Raw genomic sequence first — 19,872 nt, forward strand, 5'->3', positions numbered from 1 at the left:
GATAATCACGTGAACTTTTGTTTTTAGAATTGGGACTCAAATTTCCAGGTGGGCTAAAACACACACTGAGATTCATATAAAGACAATGCCACTCTGTCGAGGTTAAACGCACAGAAACACGTGTGCAAAATGGTGAGCGGATCATGCCGTCGAGTTCACTTTGCCACTGCTCACAGTAAGTGATGAAGTTCAGTGAAATAAATCTACTTCTGCAGCGAAGAGAAAAGAAGAATGGAGACTCCAAGTAAACATGCATATTAGATCACTCAGCGGTGGTTAGGCAATTGAATTGATTATACAAATTCCTTTTAATTAATCTAAGTTTGAATAAATTAAAAAAATATTAAATGCCTTTCCCATATCATCAGGGGATGTGAGAAGCTTTTTCAGAGAAGTGCAATATACTGTGCAGCGATGAACTACAGCTGTCAGTTTTTCTTAATCATAATATTTCAACTCTCCTGACATTCGGAGTAAAAATAAACACATTCAAGGAAGCTGAGTGGCAAAACCCAGCTGTTTTGGCAGGATATCTCCAAGATATAAAGCAGGGAAAAAAATGCACAGTGTATTTGGAAGTACAAATCTTGGCATTTCAGTGGTGTACTGATGGATTCAAGTAGGTGGTTTTTTGGAAGAATGCTCTCCCACTTGGCATGCTTCACAATGAGTGTGGAATTATACTCGACTTGCCAATTGTTAAAAATGTGATTTCATAAGTCAAATAAGATGGGTAAATCAAGGTCAAGAGTAATTTTCAAACCGACAGATACTTAACATTTATTCAAAAGCAATGGATTCACTGACAAACTGTGTGCTTATGGTTGTTTTTGTTTGTTGACTTGGCTGCTTTGAATGCTAAGTCGGGGAGGCAAACAAAGCAAACGCAGGACAAGTTGATCAATGATCTCCCAGAGTTCACGGAGGGGCCGCGTAAGGGTTTTAACCAAGGCTGGCTTAACCACCAAAGGAACAAAAACCTCCATTACCTACTCCCGCCTAGCCCACCGATGAGACACCAAATTAAGGTCAATGAAACCACCAACTAGAGATTGATCATCAGGACATCAAAGTCACTGATGTAAATCCAGCCTTTTTCAGACATCTGGGGTATTGATACAAGCCTCTCCCAGAGGAGAGTTGCTGGTTAGAAACCGATATTCCTCATGGCGTGGGGGGTGGGGGGTCCTCTGACCCACCTTCTACAAAGACCTGCGAGGTCTGAAAAGTATCTCATCGCGAAAGGGTTGAAAAGTTTATCCGCATCATCCTCTACAGACTTGCCAGGTGAGGCTCTTACGCAACTGTGCAAAGTTCAAACTGGGTTTGCTGTCCCAAAGTTACACTCAAGGACACGTTTAGATCACAGCAGCCTTTACTTCAGATAAATCAATCAAGCGCATGAAAGCAGCTCATTGTTTCCAGTGGTCAATGGAAATATGATAAACAATTACACAAACAGTAAGTTCCTTTCACTTGGAGCATGACAGGCCCTGTGGCTCCTCCCCTGCCCTGTCACTAGAGTATTTTGGTTCAAGTTCCACTGCGGCATCCGGCTGTGTTGCGGTCTCGGTTTCACCTCCCACTTCCTTTTTTTGGCCCTGACGTGTTTCCGCCCCTGAATTAGAATCAACTCTTTCCACACAGAGTTGTGATATCAGGCCGTCTTCCTTCTCTTGTCGACAGTGTTCGGAAACTAATAAGAAACCCCCTGGTAAAGCTAAATTCTACCTCCCAAATCCTTTGCTCCGTACCACGTGACAAGAGATACGGGCCGAGATCAAAACCCTAAGCAGCTGGTGTAACACAAAGAGGAAATCTCGCTCTCTAACGTAATGATAAGATAAAGGCAAAGAGGGCTCGCTTGTGCAAGCTTGAAGAATGTATGCTGTTTAGTAATTGCTGATAGAGTAAAAGTGAGGAGAAATCTTTCATATTTGTCTACTGACAGATTCTTCTTCTTCCATTTCAGGCATCTGAGCATCCTCTAGTCTTTGTAGTTCTGGGTGAGAAACTGAAGAGTAGCCACGGGCTCTCCCAGATCAAAACTTGTGATGAAGGCTTGAAAATCCCATTTACCTGTGGGAGCGGGGAGACAAACACAAAGATATTTATAAGTATTTACAGACACTTGGAGGGGAAATGTACTCACTTTTCACTCTGATCTGAAACCGTTTTCAGATTGATTTCAATAAATTATTATTATCTGTTAGATAATAAGCAATATTGTATATAAATAAAGTACATTTTAGGCAGAGTCTCCGGTGGATTACAAGAGCATTTCTTATGACCACTTGGTCTGTGTTTAGGGCATCTGAGGCCTAACTGAGCAGCACATGGCTCTGGGATGTGAGTCACTGAGAACAGCACTGCTGAAAATAAAACATGTTGCTGTAATGATGGAGGTGGGAACGCAAGGACGTATTGGCAAGAAGATATGATTCAATCGCCTGGACTGTTTTTTTTCTTCCCTCCCCTTTTAAACAAACACCAGACGGCCATCCGGCTGGTATGACAATATCACTTCTTAGATTTTGACAACCGCTGATTCCCTGCAGCTTCCTCTCCCTTAACACACAAAAAAGGACGAAAAAAAAAAATCACAATTATCATTCCAGGGAAAGAAAACCCTGCATGCTTTCAACTTGCAAACTTCAACAGCAGAACGAATGTCTGTCTATCTGTGTCTTCATATGTTTGGGTGCGCGTAAGACAATGCTTTGCTGCTTTGCTCTGTAATCCAGGGAATCACTGACATCCTGGTATTTCCGTATGCGCAGTAATTACATTAACAGCTGCTCAAGAATAGCGTCGGAAAGTCATCTTTTGAATAGAAAGCCAACTATTGAAATAGTCCAAATCTGTAGAGAGAGTGGCCTCACAGTTTGGGGTCAAATCTGACTATGCCTGGATAGAAAAAAAATATAAAAATTACTGCTTTTGACCTCTCGCTGCAGCTGCTTTACAGGCCCTCACTGTAGCTGTTTTCACCATCAGAGAGCCACATTTGTATCCTCCGGCATTTTTGAATGAGATATGGGAGAAGAAATACGCTTTGCCAGTGCCACAGACATCAAGTGCACTCACCCACCCCCTACCCCATCAATGCAGAAACAAATCAGAAGGGTTCATTTACATGTAGCACAAAATGTCTTGTACATGGTTATAATTTTCACGCTTTTTCCAGCAGACATTACTGCACCTAGCTCCTATCAAATTTTAAAGTCGAGTATATATATTTGATATACGTTTTAATAATTACACAACCGTTTCCCCCGATTCTCACCAATTTGATTTAGCTTTTAAGACTGACACCTCAGAGTGTTCGCAACTTTGGGTCAAGTTCTGAGCTCAGCTGGGGCGGGTGGGGGGAAAATGATGAATAATAACTGGGAGATGAGCAGATGAGTACCCGAATCTTGCCAGGTCCTCTCCTTGAATGAGAGCTGCCTGGAGAAAGGTCTCTGATAATCAAGTGAGGGCAATGGAGTCAAGTGACCTATCTGTATGATAGGGCATGCTTCCAGTGCCCCTTCTGGTCTGTGCTTCAGTCACAGATAATGCACCGCCTCTGCAGATCCCCTGCATGTCCACAATAAGGTCCCTCACACCCTTAGAGACACCACTTAAAAAAATAAAAAAATAAAAAAGGGGTGAGGGGACAGACGGCAGCTATATCCCTATTTTGCCTCAATATAGGGATATAGTTGATGAGTCATGTGGCAGAGTTGAACCTCATGACAGTCATGCTTTAATATTCAAACTTTCACTTACCCTTACTCATAGGGAAAAACCTACCATAATACAAGGAAACATTTCCTCTAATAGAGCATGTCACACTGGCGATTGTTTTATTGTAGCATGATGATCAAACAGAGAGTAGAAACCAGGCGCTGCTTGTAAGGCTTTACCCACATAATCCCATCTAAAGCTGTGCAATCATTGGGCAAAATCCAAAATGAGGCAAATTCAGAATATCTAGTGCTATCACACTGGCTGGTACCCCGCAAACGCCTAGACTCGTAAGTGACCTTAAAATAGGCTGGTGCCTGTTTGTAGTGCCGAGACGCGTTTCCGCCTCTCCCATCTGCGTGTTCATGGAAAGGACAGATAGTGTGGGACCTGAGGGCGATCTTAAAGTCTTCCTGCCTCTCCTTTTGTTTCCACCTTGCTTCCACGTCTGGGCATGGCAGAAAGATCAGGACTGCTGTGAGGTGACACAGAACTGCTACATTTAGTGGTGTGGGCGGTGTCCCTGTTAAACCTCTTACAGTGTCTCAGAAATACTAAAAAAAACCCAAGTGATGCTGCTTTGTGGTAGTGTCGAAGGAATCATATCAGGCTAAGAGCTCTTCACGCAGGATTCATAGTTATAACTAAAGCAAAACGCAACCTTAATTTCTTTGTATCTGTCAGAGGTCAGGGGTCGGACACAGAACAGTTCTTCGGGGATGCTTAAACAGGGTCAGTGTGAGTGTGTCGGAGCTTACCGTAAACACAGCAGTAGCTAAAGCGCTTCAATCTTGAGGGGAATTGTTGAATTATAGTTGGCCACTCTGTTTCTCTCTATGCTGGAAATACTGAGTTTCCAATTATATAAAACGGAGAGGAGAGAGCTCATCACACTGGAGAGGCAGGACCGGATAATGACTAGCATCGAGAAATGACTCAAAGAATTATTTTTCATAACAGTTTATCGGAATAATCAACTATTCTCGTGAATATATCATCTCTGGAACACCTTCAGGGTGCTTCTTCAAATTTGGCACAAATGTTGACTCATAATTACAATTTGGTCTTTTTGACCTGGCAAAAAAAACAACCAAAACATGTTTTGGCCACAACTGAAGAATTCATAGGATCATTTTGAAAAACTCCCATACAAACCACTAAATGAAAGATCAACTTCGCTGACACATCATATTGATCTGCAACATTTTCCTGGCTGTCCATCAACACCGTAACTCATGAAGATAAGCAGGGATTCTTAGCATATCTCATATTTGGTCAGATGCAGAATTGGTGACACTAATCTTTGCTTCCCACCTTTAAACGCCGCTGCTTCTTTGAGGCAACGTCCATATATGAAACACTGTCAACACAGATTTATTGTTAAATTGTATTTTATTGTTACATTTCATTATTGGATTTTATTCAATTACTCCAAAATCCTCATTACTTTTTTAAAAAAAGTGTGCAACTCTCATTTTCATTATCAATTGCTGTGTTTTCTTCACTCATCCCAAAGGAAATTATGAGAAGCTGGAAGCAGCAGATATCTTTCTGATTTTTATGAGTTTCTTAATTATCAACTAAGTGACTCATTAACAAATTACTTCACTTATACTTATATTGTGTCAGCTGGAAGTAACCCATTTTAGAAATACTATAAAGATATTTGTGGATAAGGGAAGTTGAGGAAAAGTCAAGACACTTTAACTTTTACTCCGAGCCTGTCAAGACTCTGTAAAAAAAAAAAAAAGACACATAGAAAAAACACAACCAGCCAAAATTCAACACGTTAAAGTGTTCCTTTAAGGCAGCCGACTCCTGGCTGAAACTCAGGCCTGCTGTAGCAACCAAATCCTGGCTCTCTTGACTCCACGCAGCTCTGATTAATGGTAGAGGCTGTGGGTGGGTGGTAGACATGGATCTGCCCATTACCACACTGCAACATTGCAAATGGCTTCAATTACTGTGGAGTGTGCTGAGCTGGCAGTAGGGGCTCTAGGAAGCAAGATAGGCAATGTGTACGATCCAGCAGCTAACGCCACTGTGAGCCATTCATTCGCATGACGTGACTGTCGCCTTCCCAACAATTTATCAGGGACAAAAAAAAAATAATACAGAACACATGGCCAATTTTTTTTTTCATTCTTATCTTCTCTTTTTTACTCATCATAGTTTTTGCTTCTGATCAGTCGATACCAGCTGCTGAGCTTCAAGTCAGGACGTGGAATGCTCGACGCGCGAACAGCGTATGTGCAAACTAACGTGTAGGCTGAAACATCACCCCAAGGCTTCTCTCGAGGCCTTGGGGTTTCCCTCCCGGCATTGTAACACTGTTTCCCTTGACAAACTGACTCGTCGGCACCAAACAGTAGCAGGACATATTAAGGGCTTGCCAAGTGGCTGACAAGTATCACAAGGGTCTGAGTGCCCACGGCTGCCCCCCTCCCCAACCCTGGCACGGGGGCAGCCTCCAGTCAGGGACAGCCAGAGCAATGGGGATTCCCTACGATGACGCCCCTGTGCCCCATGCCAAGAGCGCAGCCCCCCTGTAGTTCCTTGTGTAACAAACCAGCTGTCCCCATCAGTTCAATGACCCACATTCATAACCTTAACGCAGGAGGCACTGCCGACTCCCACGGCTCCTCGCAACAGCCCTGCTCCACCTCTAATTGTTCACCCCCTTTATTAGTAAAGTGATGGCCAGAGATGAAAAGAAAACAGAGAAAAAATCTGAGATGAAATTGAGTCAATGACTGCACTACTGGAAGTGGAAAACGATCATTAGGAGTCTTCCACCCACGGCTAAATGCTCTCCCTTCGCAAATCACATCAATTAATGTCATGGGCTATGAAAAATTCTCTCTGTGTCATACCACATGGAGGGAGGACAGACGCTAATAAGTGAACATACTTAACGGAGGAGGTGGGGAGGCATGGGATTCCCTCCGTTCCTCTTCTCCGTGCGGGATTAACGAGCTCCGGGACAATTGGGCAAAAATAAGGAAGCAGGTAAACCAGAGAATAGGGCCTGAAATATCCCACATGTTTTGTTTCTGCTCATACACCACGACTAGGCTTTCATTCTTAATGTGTAAAACACTATTGTCAATTATCTATTCTCTTGACATATTATTGTGTCCAGAACTGACCCATCAAATGAAGCGCGTGATTATCCGGGAGAATTTTTTTAATTTCATTTCCCTTGTATCGACAGAGCAGCTAGCAGGAGAGAGGAAGTCTTACAGCGGGAGTTACGCTCATCCACTCGATTAAGGATGGGTGGATCCACTCAGTTCAAATGCTTCATAACGAGTGGGCAACTTCTGTGTGAGAGCAGTTTATTTTGCACAAGAATACATTAAAAATATTCTAAATAGTAAACTATTATTCATGCTAGTATTACTTCAGCTTAACCAGCTGTGACATCGCGAATGCCCCAACGATGCGGCAAGAGTTCATCGCAACCTCCCCAAAGTGCGCCGAATAAGTAACATACTACAAACTATATCTCTTTTGACACTTCTTTTTCCAAAGGTTTCAACATCAAACAGACCTCAGCCTAATGTGCCCGGATTGTTTGCTGACAAAGCTGTCAAAACTTCAAACAGCCGAGACTGGCAGCTCCACTTATTCACGGCCGCAGCGCTTGAAGTCTCAAACCACCCTGATCTCCCCTCAAATCACCGGCTGTGACCTGACTCGAATAGACAGATAGACACGCCTCCTGTGAGGTGCTGTACTGTGCATCCAAGTGCTACAGCCCACCTTCCCACACAGACTTCAGGGGGATGGAAAAGTACGAAAAAAAAGAAATAAATCCAAAAGCGTAAACAAAACAATACCTCTGCAAGACAAACAAGGTTGAATCAAAGGATGTATGGATATAATATCATCAAACTAAAACGACCTTTCACGTGGAAGCATGTGACGTAGTTGATGGGCCTTTTAGGTTTGGTGGAGGTTAACAAGACGTGGTCAGGCAGACTCGTGCAGGTGTGCGTGGGAGCCAATAATACTTGTCTTGACCCCGCAGGCATTAACGCTGCAGCAGACTTACTCACTAACCTCATTAACATTTCCCTTGTTAAGTTCAAGCATTTGGAGAAAATTATCTTCCTAAAGCAACTCCGAATGCTTTGATTAAAGCATCTTAATTGTGAATTATGCAGAATGACATGGGTCTTTATGAAACAAAGGCAGCACAGTGAATCGCAACACTAACAAAGATCAAGTTTATAGTAAAACGTACTCAATCAACACAGATATTTCAGGAGTTGCAGAGCCTAATGTGGAAATATTACACCCTAAATTAAGGAGTACTCCCTCTAAAGGAAATGAATATTGTAAAATGACGTGGCTTCTTATTGTCTGTTCCAAAAATACTTTCCCAAAAACCACAAAAACCTATAATGTGAGAGGAACTGTTAGGTTTCAATTCCTTGCTGTAAACTTTCATTGCTGATTCAACAGATAGATGCTGGCAACCAGCCACTGTTGGTATATGATAGATGATACTGCAGTGGGAAAACAATGTAGCAGACTGAAGAAGCTGGTGAGTGGAGTTATTACCCCGGGATGCCTCCTCCTGCTCCGTGAGTGACACAGACGCGTCTGGAGGCTGCTCGAACAACATGAACTGGTAGCGGTGAAAACCAGAGTTCGATGGCGGGGTTGGCGGCTTATAATCTGTACGAAAAACCAAAGAATCAGAATCAGGAGAGCTGAGAGTGGGGACTGGCATTTTATAACAATTGACTGTAAGTGTGTGCTAAATCTTTGACATCCCAATTCTTTTTGTTGTGCAGCAAAATCCACGTGGATTATTTAAACCAAAGGGAGCTGTACGGCCATAAAAATCGTTAACTCTGAATTCTGAGAATTCTTTAGTCAGTCTGGGTTGTGGGTAATAAACTGGCTACAGATTTTCTTTGGATAAATCCTCTTTAATCATCACCAACACTGCAAGACAGTAAACATAACCAGCTCCACGGGGGAGGATGATGGCGGCGTGTGCATCTCTGTGTGTGTATGCGAGTACTGGTGCACTTTTTAAGCCCTTTAAATTCACAATAGTGGGAAGGAATTAAAATTACTCTGAGGAGAGGGGTCACGAAAGAGTGACTTAAAGGTTATACAGGAAAAATGTTAAATTCCTCCAAGTGATACAAAAATACTGAAATACTTTAGCATAAATTATAGTAAGACTTAAATCTACAAGTCCAAACAATAATATGGAATTATTCCAACTAATTATATATAATATATACCAGAGCAAATTGCACAGCCTACACACAATCAATGAGTCAGATCAACTTTCTGGAATTAAACTAAACCTGGGAGTAATGAAGCCAAGGTTACACAACGAATAGTCAATAGAAGATCTTACTTACCAGTGAGGGATGTTCCTTCTATTTGTCCTTCCTTGAGTGCACTGCCCTGGAATTTAAAACACAAAAGTTAGCCGGGCAAATTATGAAGCACAGCCTGTTTGTTTTGTGACAAACCCAGCGATAGCAAAGATTTGATAAGAAAGACAAAACAGACAGCAAGCACAGGCTGCTCTTCTTTCAGATTTATGCTCCCATAGGCAAATGTTCTACATTCAATTAGTCCAGTCTTTATAACCACAAAGGCTGGCCATTTAATTTATTTCAAGCCAATGCTAGTAGACTGTATCCTGCTGAAGTAACAGCAAGCTCGAGATCCAATAAACAGTGAAATATTTGGCGATTATTGGGGGAAAAAAAGCTCCAGTACAAGCTTGCATCCACACTGCAGGTTAAAGTATGTCAAAATTAAATATATAAAAGACCAGGTATTTTAATATCAGAATACAAGAGACAATTTTCAGACAAAAGACAGTTCCCAAGCAAATTAAACTACTGAGAAGATTTCCAATTTCCCATATTATTAATTGTATATTAACTTCTTGTTGCCTAGAAACAGATATCATGTAACCCAATGTGAAGTGCAGATATTTTCATAAGCATTTTCTGCTGTATATTTGTCAGGTTAAACTCCCTCAGCCCCAGGAAGCACACAGTCAGGCACTTCACACTGCAAATTGCACACAGGCATGTTTGTTTAATATACTTGGCTATTTACTGCAAGACGGCTGCATCCTTGAGTGGGTGGAAAAGGACTAAATATGCTGTCTGTGAAATGGCCCAAAACCCACTTGAGGTAAGCGTGGAAGTCCCCATCACAGACTGGAGTATGTGGTCTCAGCACCTATTTCTGTCCTCTTTTTGCCACGCACAGGCTCCCCCTACAGGCTGACGGGGGTACTGCGTTAACAAGCAGCACCAAGGACAAAAGACAGGCAGGACCAAGCTGCTTTTCCCCCCCAATCTCAGCTTGAAATTCAAGTTCCAGTTTAATAAGAACACATATCCACAGAGAATAAAAACTGTAGTAGGACAGCAGCCCAGAGCAGAAGAAGGTAAAGCAGAAGGATAAAAACAGAAATAATGTTTTAATTTTCATCTTGGGAATGGTGCATCCAGATTATGATTATGATATATGTTTTGAAGAGGATAAATGCATCCAACTGTTGGAACGACATCTTTTCGAGGACACTAATAAACACTTTCAATGCCTATCCAGGTTTCTTGACAAGTAAATTAAAAGCTTTATTTTGCTATTTACTCATACGTGGGACAGGGGACTATTTAAGGCAGACCAACCATAGTTTGACTTCTCTCTTTGCTTCTTGAAGACTGCAGCTGTCACCTCGCAGCAGATGAAATGTACTTTGAGGATGATAACGGTTCATAATGCCAATTAAAATGCTAAAACTACAGTTATAAGCACACAGAGTGTGCAGGTCTATGTCAGAATGACTGAGATGCACAAACTACCTTAGCATATTACTATCAGTTTCAAATAGTAATTCACTCTTTCAGCAGATTTAAAGCATGCATTCTGTATCGTGCATATGCTCTTATCTATAATCCTGTAACCTCTCTTTAAAAATAACAGCAAGCATTGGAGTGTTTACACAGACTGATCAAATTCAGAAGATTAGTTTCAAATGTGAGTATCTTCATCCACCGATCGGTGAGAAAAAAAAAAAGCTTTATTTAGAAATAGCAAGTGTCCTGCAGCCTGCAGAATCCAAACCCATTGCCATAGCAACAGGTAGTCAACATTTGAACGTGCAACATTTTCCCACATCTTAATGCTCAGTTCTCGCTCATCCTCCCAGGCACCCTGTGCCCTTTTAATTTCATTATAATACATAGTGTATAAACAACAGCAAATGAATAAAATATTGAAATTTAGCCAAATAATAAAAGAAGTCAATAATATGCGGAGTCAATAATATGCCGATCTAACACACAATCACATATATTATTATTCACAAGAAATCAAAAAAAAAAATAAAAAAAATCACAAAAGTAGTTTAAGGGTTGGAGTGATTAATCTGTACGGAGCAGAGCTGCTATCACAGTCGCTGTGACCGAACAGGGCCGTGCTGGGGTTGCTGATCCTAATGTTCACTGGGGAGTGACGCACTTACTCACTGTGACCCACAGGGCAATCTCACATGGGGGGCGGCCTCCCTCAGGGACTTGGTTGTGGGGTGTGACGCCAAACATGACAAGTTGGCATCGCTGAATGACAGCCACGATCTGTGTTAATAACCTTTATGAAGAAATGCCCATTTTAAGGTATGGGTATGTGTAGCATGTTATCCTTGCAGTATTTATGATAATAAAAACAAAAAAACATTTGGATCTTTTGAAGTTGTGGAAAAAAATACTGAAAATTCAAAAGACAATCATCAGGCTGGACCGTGGAACAGTTTAATCAGACTAAAAACTTTAAGCATAAAATGATTTTCGTATTAACCCCACCCATGAAAAATCTGTGAGTGATTCATCTGATTGTTGATGAAGAAAGAATCCAAGACTGAGATTCACTAGTATGCCAAGAGAATTTGAATGCTGCTTATAAATCTGTAACATTTATAGAAAAAAAAACCTTCTGTAGTGAAAATAAGCATAATATTACTTTACTAACCGAGATAACCTAAGACATCAAGATACTCTGAGGCACGATATCCAAGACTTTATACACTGAAGCTGTTTTCACACCTAAACTCTGAAATAAGTCAGAGGAGTCAGGTCGGGACATCGTTTGAAGTTGCCCTTTCTAACAGTAGCACGCAGCAGGAGATAGTCTGCCTCAGCTGCAGTCTCACAACTTGAAATGCTCCGGTTCGTTTAGAAGAGGGAGCTGTCTGCATTTAACTGCAAGGACACATGATCCCCAGGCTGTTACCTGCACTATTAACACATGGACTTCACACTGACTTTGCACTACGGGGATCTAGCAGGTTAAATTTGTCAGGTAATTTCTAGAAAGGTAAATGGAGTAAATGACTCTAGGTGACTTGATCTATAACACAGATCTATAAGTAAAACATAGATATTAGAAGAAATGGTTTAATGACTGTGTAATAAAGGGCTTGATGATATATTTTCCACTCTAACATATACACATAAATTGTATATTAACACTATAAACTTCTTCCTTTCTCTTAAAAAATACAGTTTCCTCAAAAACATGCCCAGGGAATAAACAGTGCAACGCTTTTGCTGTACAAAATCTATGTTCACCAGCAGTTGTATTTTTGGCTTGTTTTTTTTTTTACCTCAAGCTGAAGATAAAAGACACATTGCATAATGCAGATGTCAGAGAAAACAGTTGTTTTCAGCTATTTTCTATATGCTCGACCATAAAGCCAATGTGAAAAACGCAGCTTATTCATTGAAAACATTCAAACATAGATCTTCTATCATTAGCTGTTCATGTAAGAAATGAGCTCAGATTGAAGCGCTGTGTAGAAAACCAGCAGAACATTAAAATCAGGATCTTTACAAAATAAAGAAAAAAAGCCTAATGGAGTACTCACGGCTAATATGTCAGTGTTTTAACTGTTGTGCTATTTCAGCAGCTGAAAGTTGAAAGACACTAGAAACAGCTTCATTCTCTATGCAAGACAAACATTACCACTGTTTCCCTGTAAGTATTTTCTCATTTACATTTTAAATGTCTGTGTTCGTGAGATTCTTCTATGCTCATTCACTGCACTTAAAACACAGATACCACCAAGCTTTCTGTTCATAATGCAGTAATGCACTGCTCACCATGCATAAAAAACATGGTGATGGGTATTAAAGTTTCATACCAACACATATATTCATAGTACTGTATGCTCATTGAAGTAAATATCTAATCAGTCAATCAAGTCAGGAAATAGACGACTTGCTGAAGTTCAAAGTGAGCATCACAGAAGGGATGAAAGGTGACTTAAGTGACTTTAAATGTGTCACAGTTGTTGGCGGCAGACCGGATGGTTTGAGTATTTCAGAAACTGCTGATATACTGGGATTTTCCCACACAGCCATCTCTAGGGTTTACAGAGAATATCTGCCGGCAGTTGTCTGAGTGAAAATGCGTTGCTCGTACAGGAGGTCAGAGGAGAATGGCCAGACTGCTTTGAGCTGATTGGAAGGTAATAGTAACTCAAATGCCCGCTGGTTACAACCAAAGTATGCAGAAGAGCATCTTTGAATACACAACACGTCAAACCTTGAAGTAGATGGGCTACAGTGGTAGATGACCACAATGAATGCATCTCCTGCCAGTTAAGAGCAGGAAACTGCAGCTACGGTACTGCCTAAATCTTCTGTTTCCAAAATTGTCCACTGTCTGGTCTAAGATTAGATTCTGCTGCGACATACTCAGTAAGGTTTGAATTTGGCGTAAACATGAAAGCATGGATCCATCCTGCATGTATCAATGGTTTGGGCTGGTGGTGTAATGGTGTAATGGTGTGAGGGACATTGTTATTGGCACACTTTGAGTGTTTAAAATGTCGACTTGAGTATAGTTGGTGACCATGTAAGACCACAGTCCACTTCTGATAACTGTACTCAGCAGAATAACAATTATTTCTTGTTTCTTGTTTAATCTATGCTATGAATTTTTTAAATAATCACTGTAAAGTCAAATATTACGAATTCCTGAATTTTAATGCTCCAAACTCTTTCACCAAGAAACAATTTAAGTTCTTCTCTTTAGAAACTATAATGAAACAAACAAAGCATTTCATGGATTACCCAGACTGAGTTAACTCACCAGTAAAAAGACTCGAGTTATTTGGGAGATATTATAAGCAATGCATATGTCTCGTATCCTCATTTGAGGGGAATACCCATTTAAGCTGTGATAGTGAATCACACACTGAGCAATGTGGGAACACCAGCTACTAACAGAGATAAAAACTGAAAGTGTCAATGTGATTTATGCCGATGCACGAGGGTGTTTAAGTCTATCGAGGGGAGACTAACTAAATATCTCCTGGTATGCACTAAAAACAGTGAACAAGGAGCAGCAGTGGGATTGGAGATTTGACGCCTAAATGGGGCAGATTTGGTTTTTGTGTTGTTCAAGGTGGATCTCTTTTGTGCCACTCTTATCATAAAGGTGAATCCAAACAACATAATATTCTGCTGGTGGCACGTGCACTGGTAAAAAAGAAATTTACCACTTGTCTTAATTTAAGCTAAGTATTTTTGTTTCTTGATATGTTTGTGAGAGCGAGGCCACGCAGTGAACAGGGGGGAACCCCCTTTGAAATGGAAGGCCTGAGTTCAAGACACTAGAGCAGGAAACGCACGCCCTTGGAGGTTGCCCTTAAAAAGACAGTGTCCCTGCAAGCTGTTGTAAAGCTGACCCCGACCTCTGAGCCACCCGCGAAGGCCAATCACGGCCAATCATACAAATATCAACATCTATATTCATTACACAGTTTAAACACATATGAAATATCATTAAGTTATAATCCAGAGTTCGTTTCCAGATCTTAAAGAAACAGCATTTACTAAATATTTGTTTTGTCACTCGTCTCGGCTCGTTAAATGTAGGAGCCAGTCACGTCTAACTTATGTGCGCCCAGCTGTGGTGTTACATTCATCGTGGCGTTGCTTGCCTTCATGTTTTACTGACTATTTCACACTCTGACTCAAACAAAGGCAGAAAGGATCCCAAACAACCTACACATTATGAGCAATGAATAATTTCTGATAATCTAGAAAAAGGCATGCGGCAGAGCTTTTTCTGTGGGTCACGTAAAAGCCTGACACGCTAACCACCAACCAGCAAATTTATCTCAATCCATAAAATGAATCAGAATTAGTTCAGACTTGATAGCGGTATTATTACCATCATGAAATTCTTAAAAAAGATAGTAGATGGGACCCCAGGCGCATCTCCGCTTTGTCTGAAAATGGTGAAACAAGGTGAGATGTGTCACTTTATGAAAGTGAGCTTAATGCTATACATGAATTTCTAACTTCTCTTGATCTTAGGGCAGTAGATGAGCAGTGTGTTTGTATAATGTGTCTACATAACTTCCGCTAGGAATCCTCCGACACGAGCCGATAGGTAGGAGTCCACAAAGAGGCGGTGGGTGGGTGCAGGGGTGCGGTTTCAGCAGGAATACCCGCTTGCCCAACAACCCTTCTCCTTCTCTATGTGGGTGAGTGCTTCCCTTTGTCAGCAAGAGTTACTCATGCACCTCCTTGTATATCCACCACTTCCCCCTCCCTTGCACACCCTGTAAACCCACACCTACGACAATCAGCACCCACGTCCTTCTAATGCAGTTCTGAGAGCATCATTCTCCCTTTTACTTGCAGTCAGGCTAACAGACGGGGAGAGAGAGCATGACAGATGGTGTTCACAGCTCTATTTCTGAGGCTGGACTTGTACTGCCACCGCCACCCCTCCCCTCCACCCTCCCTTGCCGATTCCACTCAAGCCAAGTGCTTATGACTACCTCCTCATCTTCGCCTCAGTAATCAGCCCATTCATTTGCAGGGTTATTGTGAATTAAAAGTCCTTGCCTCACAAGGAACCTCACGGTTTACAGGTTAAACACAGAAAAATCGCATCATTGCTCAACTACAGAACGTGTAATCCAGATATAAATGGAAAAAGCACCAAATTTATGTTCAAAATTATTCAGAGTTTAGGCAAAGTATACAACATTTTGCTTACAAAACAGTAAAAAATTATGCAGTAAATTAGAATATTTTGTGAGTCTGGATTCAGCCCCCACCCCCTTTCTTTTATGTCCCAAAATGCACAGGAACTATAGGAGCAGTGACCCAGTCAAAGGCAGGCTCTCCTATGCACGCTGTTGTCTTTATCAGCATAGCAGACATTCCCATCAGTCGAGTTCAAACTTGTGGCGTGTGCCACTTCTTCTACACCACAAGGGTTTCTCCGGTATCTCTACTCATGCTGAAAAGGTTTCCTCGAAATCCCCGTTTTAGTTTTTGCCCTGAGCAGCGATACTGGATGATTACAACACATAAACAGCTGCATGCATGACACCTTTTAATGACCTGATCCTCAGATAGGATGTGGAAACAATCTTTCAGCCGCCAACTTTGGCCACCAACTGTGACGCCATGTTTATGGCCATGTAAGTGTCATTCTCCTGCATAAAAGCTCAGATATGATCAATACTGGGCACCAAAAGCTTAGCAAAAACTGACAGCCAGCCAACAGTTTGTGAGCACTGTGGAAAAAGTTGCCAGTTTTCTAAAGGTTGTTACTTCATCTCAGATGGGTTACTTCATCCTTGCCAAACCTGTCCAGGCCCCATGCCAAACTTTAAACTAGAAGAAGGAACACTTGCGGTACACTCTTGCTTTTCCTCGTCTTTACTTCAGTTTTAGGACGATGGCACCAAGCAAGTATTCTACAGCCACACATTTGGGATTATGGTTGATCTGGCTTCATAAACTTTGGCTAACAACGGAGAAAACTAAAAGCCACTATGTGTTACAGTCTGGGGTACCACTCAGGATTTAATCGGGCTGACGTGTAACTGGTTTGTCATCTCACCCATGTGTTGTGACTGTGCCAATCCTCCTAATCAGCACAACAGTGACTGCTGAGCCTCCGAAGAAGTCGGAGGCTGATATAATTGAGCAATTTCACATATTGCTGTAAATCTGGTGGCCTAAAAGACAACAGGTATTGGCCAGAAGAATTTACAGATTCAACTGTGAACTCCTGCTACTATTTAGCCCACCTGAGGCACCTATCACTAAGCTGTTATCACATAAGCAAAGCATGCCTAAAATTTTCCTGGACTTAATGGACAGTCTAGTGCATTCCCCACTAGTGAGTGGGCTTCATGTTTTCCGTTGCCTGCATGCTCTGTATACACAGAGTATTTCCAGTAGAGTAACTGCAACTTAAGATAACAGCTTAAGATTTCATTACTGCTCTTTAAGGATCCCTCAACACGACTGCACATTAAAGATTATTCAGGGTTAGGAGGAAAGCCGCCTAACGTCTGATTTAGACTTCTATGGTGAATCTTTGTAGAGCCTACAACGCAAACTACGTGAGTGACTAATGCTGTTTTCAGCATTTGCACTTGTGTGTGGTGCATTATTTGTTAATTACCATGTGGTAGTGTTCTGGTGTTTTACATGCAATTCCCCCCGCAGCCGTCACGAGGAGCCACCTTTCTACCAACCAACAGAACCTACTCGTTTTTAGCTACACTGGATGTACGTGTTATGTTACTAATAATGCACAGTGAACTTTTCCTAGTTCTGCACATTGAAGGTTTTCCACTGGCAAACCAGCAAGATACTATTATTTTAATAAGCCCTAGTGAGTGCAGAGTGTTTGTCACATGGATAGCATTGCTTCATTAGCAGCTCAGGTAAACAACTTTAGCTTGCTGGTGGAAAGTGGGCACACAAAAAAGGTTACTATATTCTCTGGCGTGGCTTGTGTCTTTGTGGAGCTAGCTGCAAGACAGCAGGTATATAGAGTTTCTTTTTGCTTCATGATTTATATTATAACAAAAATTAACTAATGCTGAAGAGTAGCTTCATAGCTAACAGCACACTACAAGCCAAGTGTACATCACTATTAACTAGGACTGGATACATTGATATTGCTGATGGCTCACTAACAGGCCTTGACAAAGCACAGTACTGCATGACCTGGGAGTTGCCAATATGTTCAGCCAATAAGCACAGCTTTTGCTTATTGGCTGAGCTGGTACTGAAAGGCTGACACTTTTAACATACGGGTTATGCTCATTTTTGTACAGTTAGTGAGGCAGCTGTACACCATCAAAATGCAGGAAAATGCACAAGTGGTAAACTTCATCTTATACATTCAAATATACTACAGTGATGGAATTATCAAGAGTTATCCAAGTAGTCACACACAGCTACAATGTCTTTAAAACATGTACTAAGTCAAAGCATTTTTAGTGGTATTTGTGGCTGTGTCTTTTGAACCGAATGGGATGGAATCTGGGGTGTATGGTTAGTAGAAAAATATAATTTGGAGGAGAGGGTAAAAGGAACTGGGGGCGTCATCCTTGATCTGCTTCAGTGCATGAACAAATTAAGCCACTTAACAATAGCCTGCTGGACTAATAGCTTCAGTAAAGAAACTCATTGGGCTTCGGTAATGAACCTGAGATGGAAACATAAACAGTCCAGTTATTAAGTGAACTCCAGCCACCGCTGAAATCACCTGACACACTGTGACATGCTAAACCTACACTCCTTTGGTAATGCTCATTAGCAGGGTGGGATGCTATTACTCAAATCACTGACTTAAGAAACTAGCCGCCCAAACTCATTATCGCACTCATCTATTCAGTCTAATTTGCACACATTACAAAGTGGCTGTGCTGGGCTGGTCATCTCAAACTCAGTGAGCAGATTGGGCCTAACAGGACAGAGTACAGGCCAAAGAGAGCTTTAATAAGCTAATTTTATCCAACCTGGGTGCTGCTTCCCTTACACCTACTGCGTGTGTGTTAGCAAGTATGGGTGCTGATGAGTCTGTACTTTAGTACTGTTGAGGGAAGCCCAAGCTTGAGTTCCCAAGGTAACAGTCGGTTTGAGTGGGGGCTGGCTGACTCATTTGAAGGGAATCCTGGAACCAGAACAAGGCTGCCCACTCGCCCCACCCCCAGCTTCATCAGCACAACAAGCAAACAAGGCGCTGACATGTCCCCATGTAGGGCTTCCCACTGACGGGGGTGGCACTGGAAAATCCCAGCCTGAGCTTGCCTACAAGTAGCATCAGAGGACATGCACGCACAAGCACGAGGCCTCCGCGCTTCATGGCTTCGCTGGTTTCTGCCGGCAAGACTGGAAATCCATGGAGATTGTAGATGAAGAAATTACAATAGAGCGGTAGGCCTACAAATACGTCGAGACACGTGCTGGATTTGATTAGTACATAAAAGCACGGGGGAGATGTAAGGGGGGCAGAGGAGGAGGTTGGAGCTTACTGACGAGTCCATGGCACTGAATTAAATCATTTTTTTTTTTTAGCTGTGAACAGTGACACAAAATAAATGAGAATCAAAAACCTTGTGGGCTGGCACATGAAGTAGGAGGAAGGGAGTCAGAGGGAGAGGAGGATGAAGGAGGAGTAGGTGGACAAGAGAACTAACTCTTTCCCACACAGTTAATGGAATTATTAAGAAATTAAAAGAGATCAACAGGCGTGTAATTGACCATTTAATTAGCTCAAGGTCAGGTTGTTCTTTTGACTTTGGAGGGGCGGTTGGCCGAGGTCTAGATTCGTAGGAAAACTTTGGGCAAGCAGCTTACAATTTACAACAATTAAATCGTCACGTATTGTTTCCGCACAGTGGTAACACAGTCTTTCGATTAAATTAAGCCAAATATGCGTTATTCACAAAAAGCCAAAGTCATAAAGTCGACATACTATTAGAAAACACAATAAATGTTTTTGGAAAAAGTACATTCTGGCCACAAAACAGAAACTGTACATGTATATTCAGTAATCTCGCTGTGCAGAGTAGCCATTTGATTTGCTTCTGTCCACAGTTACATCTGTTGATAACTCCACAGTTCATTCAGTGTCTTTAGTCATTAACAACTGAGAGCTGGTACAAAGGGATTTAAGAGGCAGCATTACTGTTTTGAATCGCTGGATGTTTAATTCTTCTATTATAATTGAGGCAGGAGCGAGACAGAGGTTATGGTAACTGCTGGAAACCTGTCCCACTTCACAGAAAGGTTAATGAACCTTACAAGTCCT

At 41.7% G+C, this 19,872-nt stretch overlaps 1 protein-coding gene across 2 annotated transcripts in view; it reads right to left on the reverse strand.

Annotated features, from left to right (window-relative positions):
* Nucleotides 1–737: 737 nt before the first annotated feature.
* pebp4 (phosphatidylethanolamine binding protein 4) overlaps nucleotides 738–19,872 on the reverse strand; it is a 53,428-nt gene continuing 34,293 nt past the window's right edge. Inside the window, exons 6-8 of one of the 2 annotated variants that reach the window (XM_085294026.1) lie at nucleotides 9,123–9,168; nucleotides 8,302–8,418; nucleotides 738–2,079 (exon numbers count right to left, since the gene is read on the reverse strand). In XM_085294026.1, the coding sequence (XP_085150152.1) occupies nucleotides 1,988–2,079; nucleotides 8,302–8,418; nucleotides 9,123–9,168 (255 nt within the window). In that variant the 3' untranslated portion in view covers nucleotides 738–1,987. The remainder of the gene's footprint in view (nucleotides 2,080–8,301; nucleotides 8,419–9,122; nucleotides 9,169–19,872) is intronic. The other variant, XM_085294027.1, reaches the window with a different exon arrangement.

This window comes from Mchenga conophoros, linkage group LG12 (genome assembly GCF_057382185.1).
Source record: "Mchenga conophoros isolate Kocher_MC1m ecotype Shallow Benthic linkage group LG12, M_conophoros_male_GT1.1, whole genome shotgun sequence".
In the NCBI taxonomy this organism is placed as follows: domain Eukaryota; kingdom Metazoa; phylum Chordata; class Actinopteri; order Cichliformes; family Cichlidae; genus Mchenga; species Mchenga conophoros.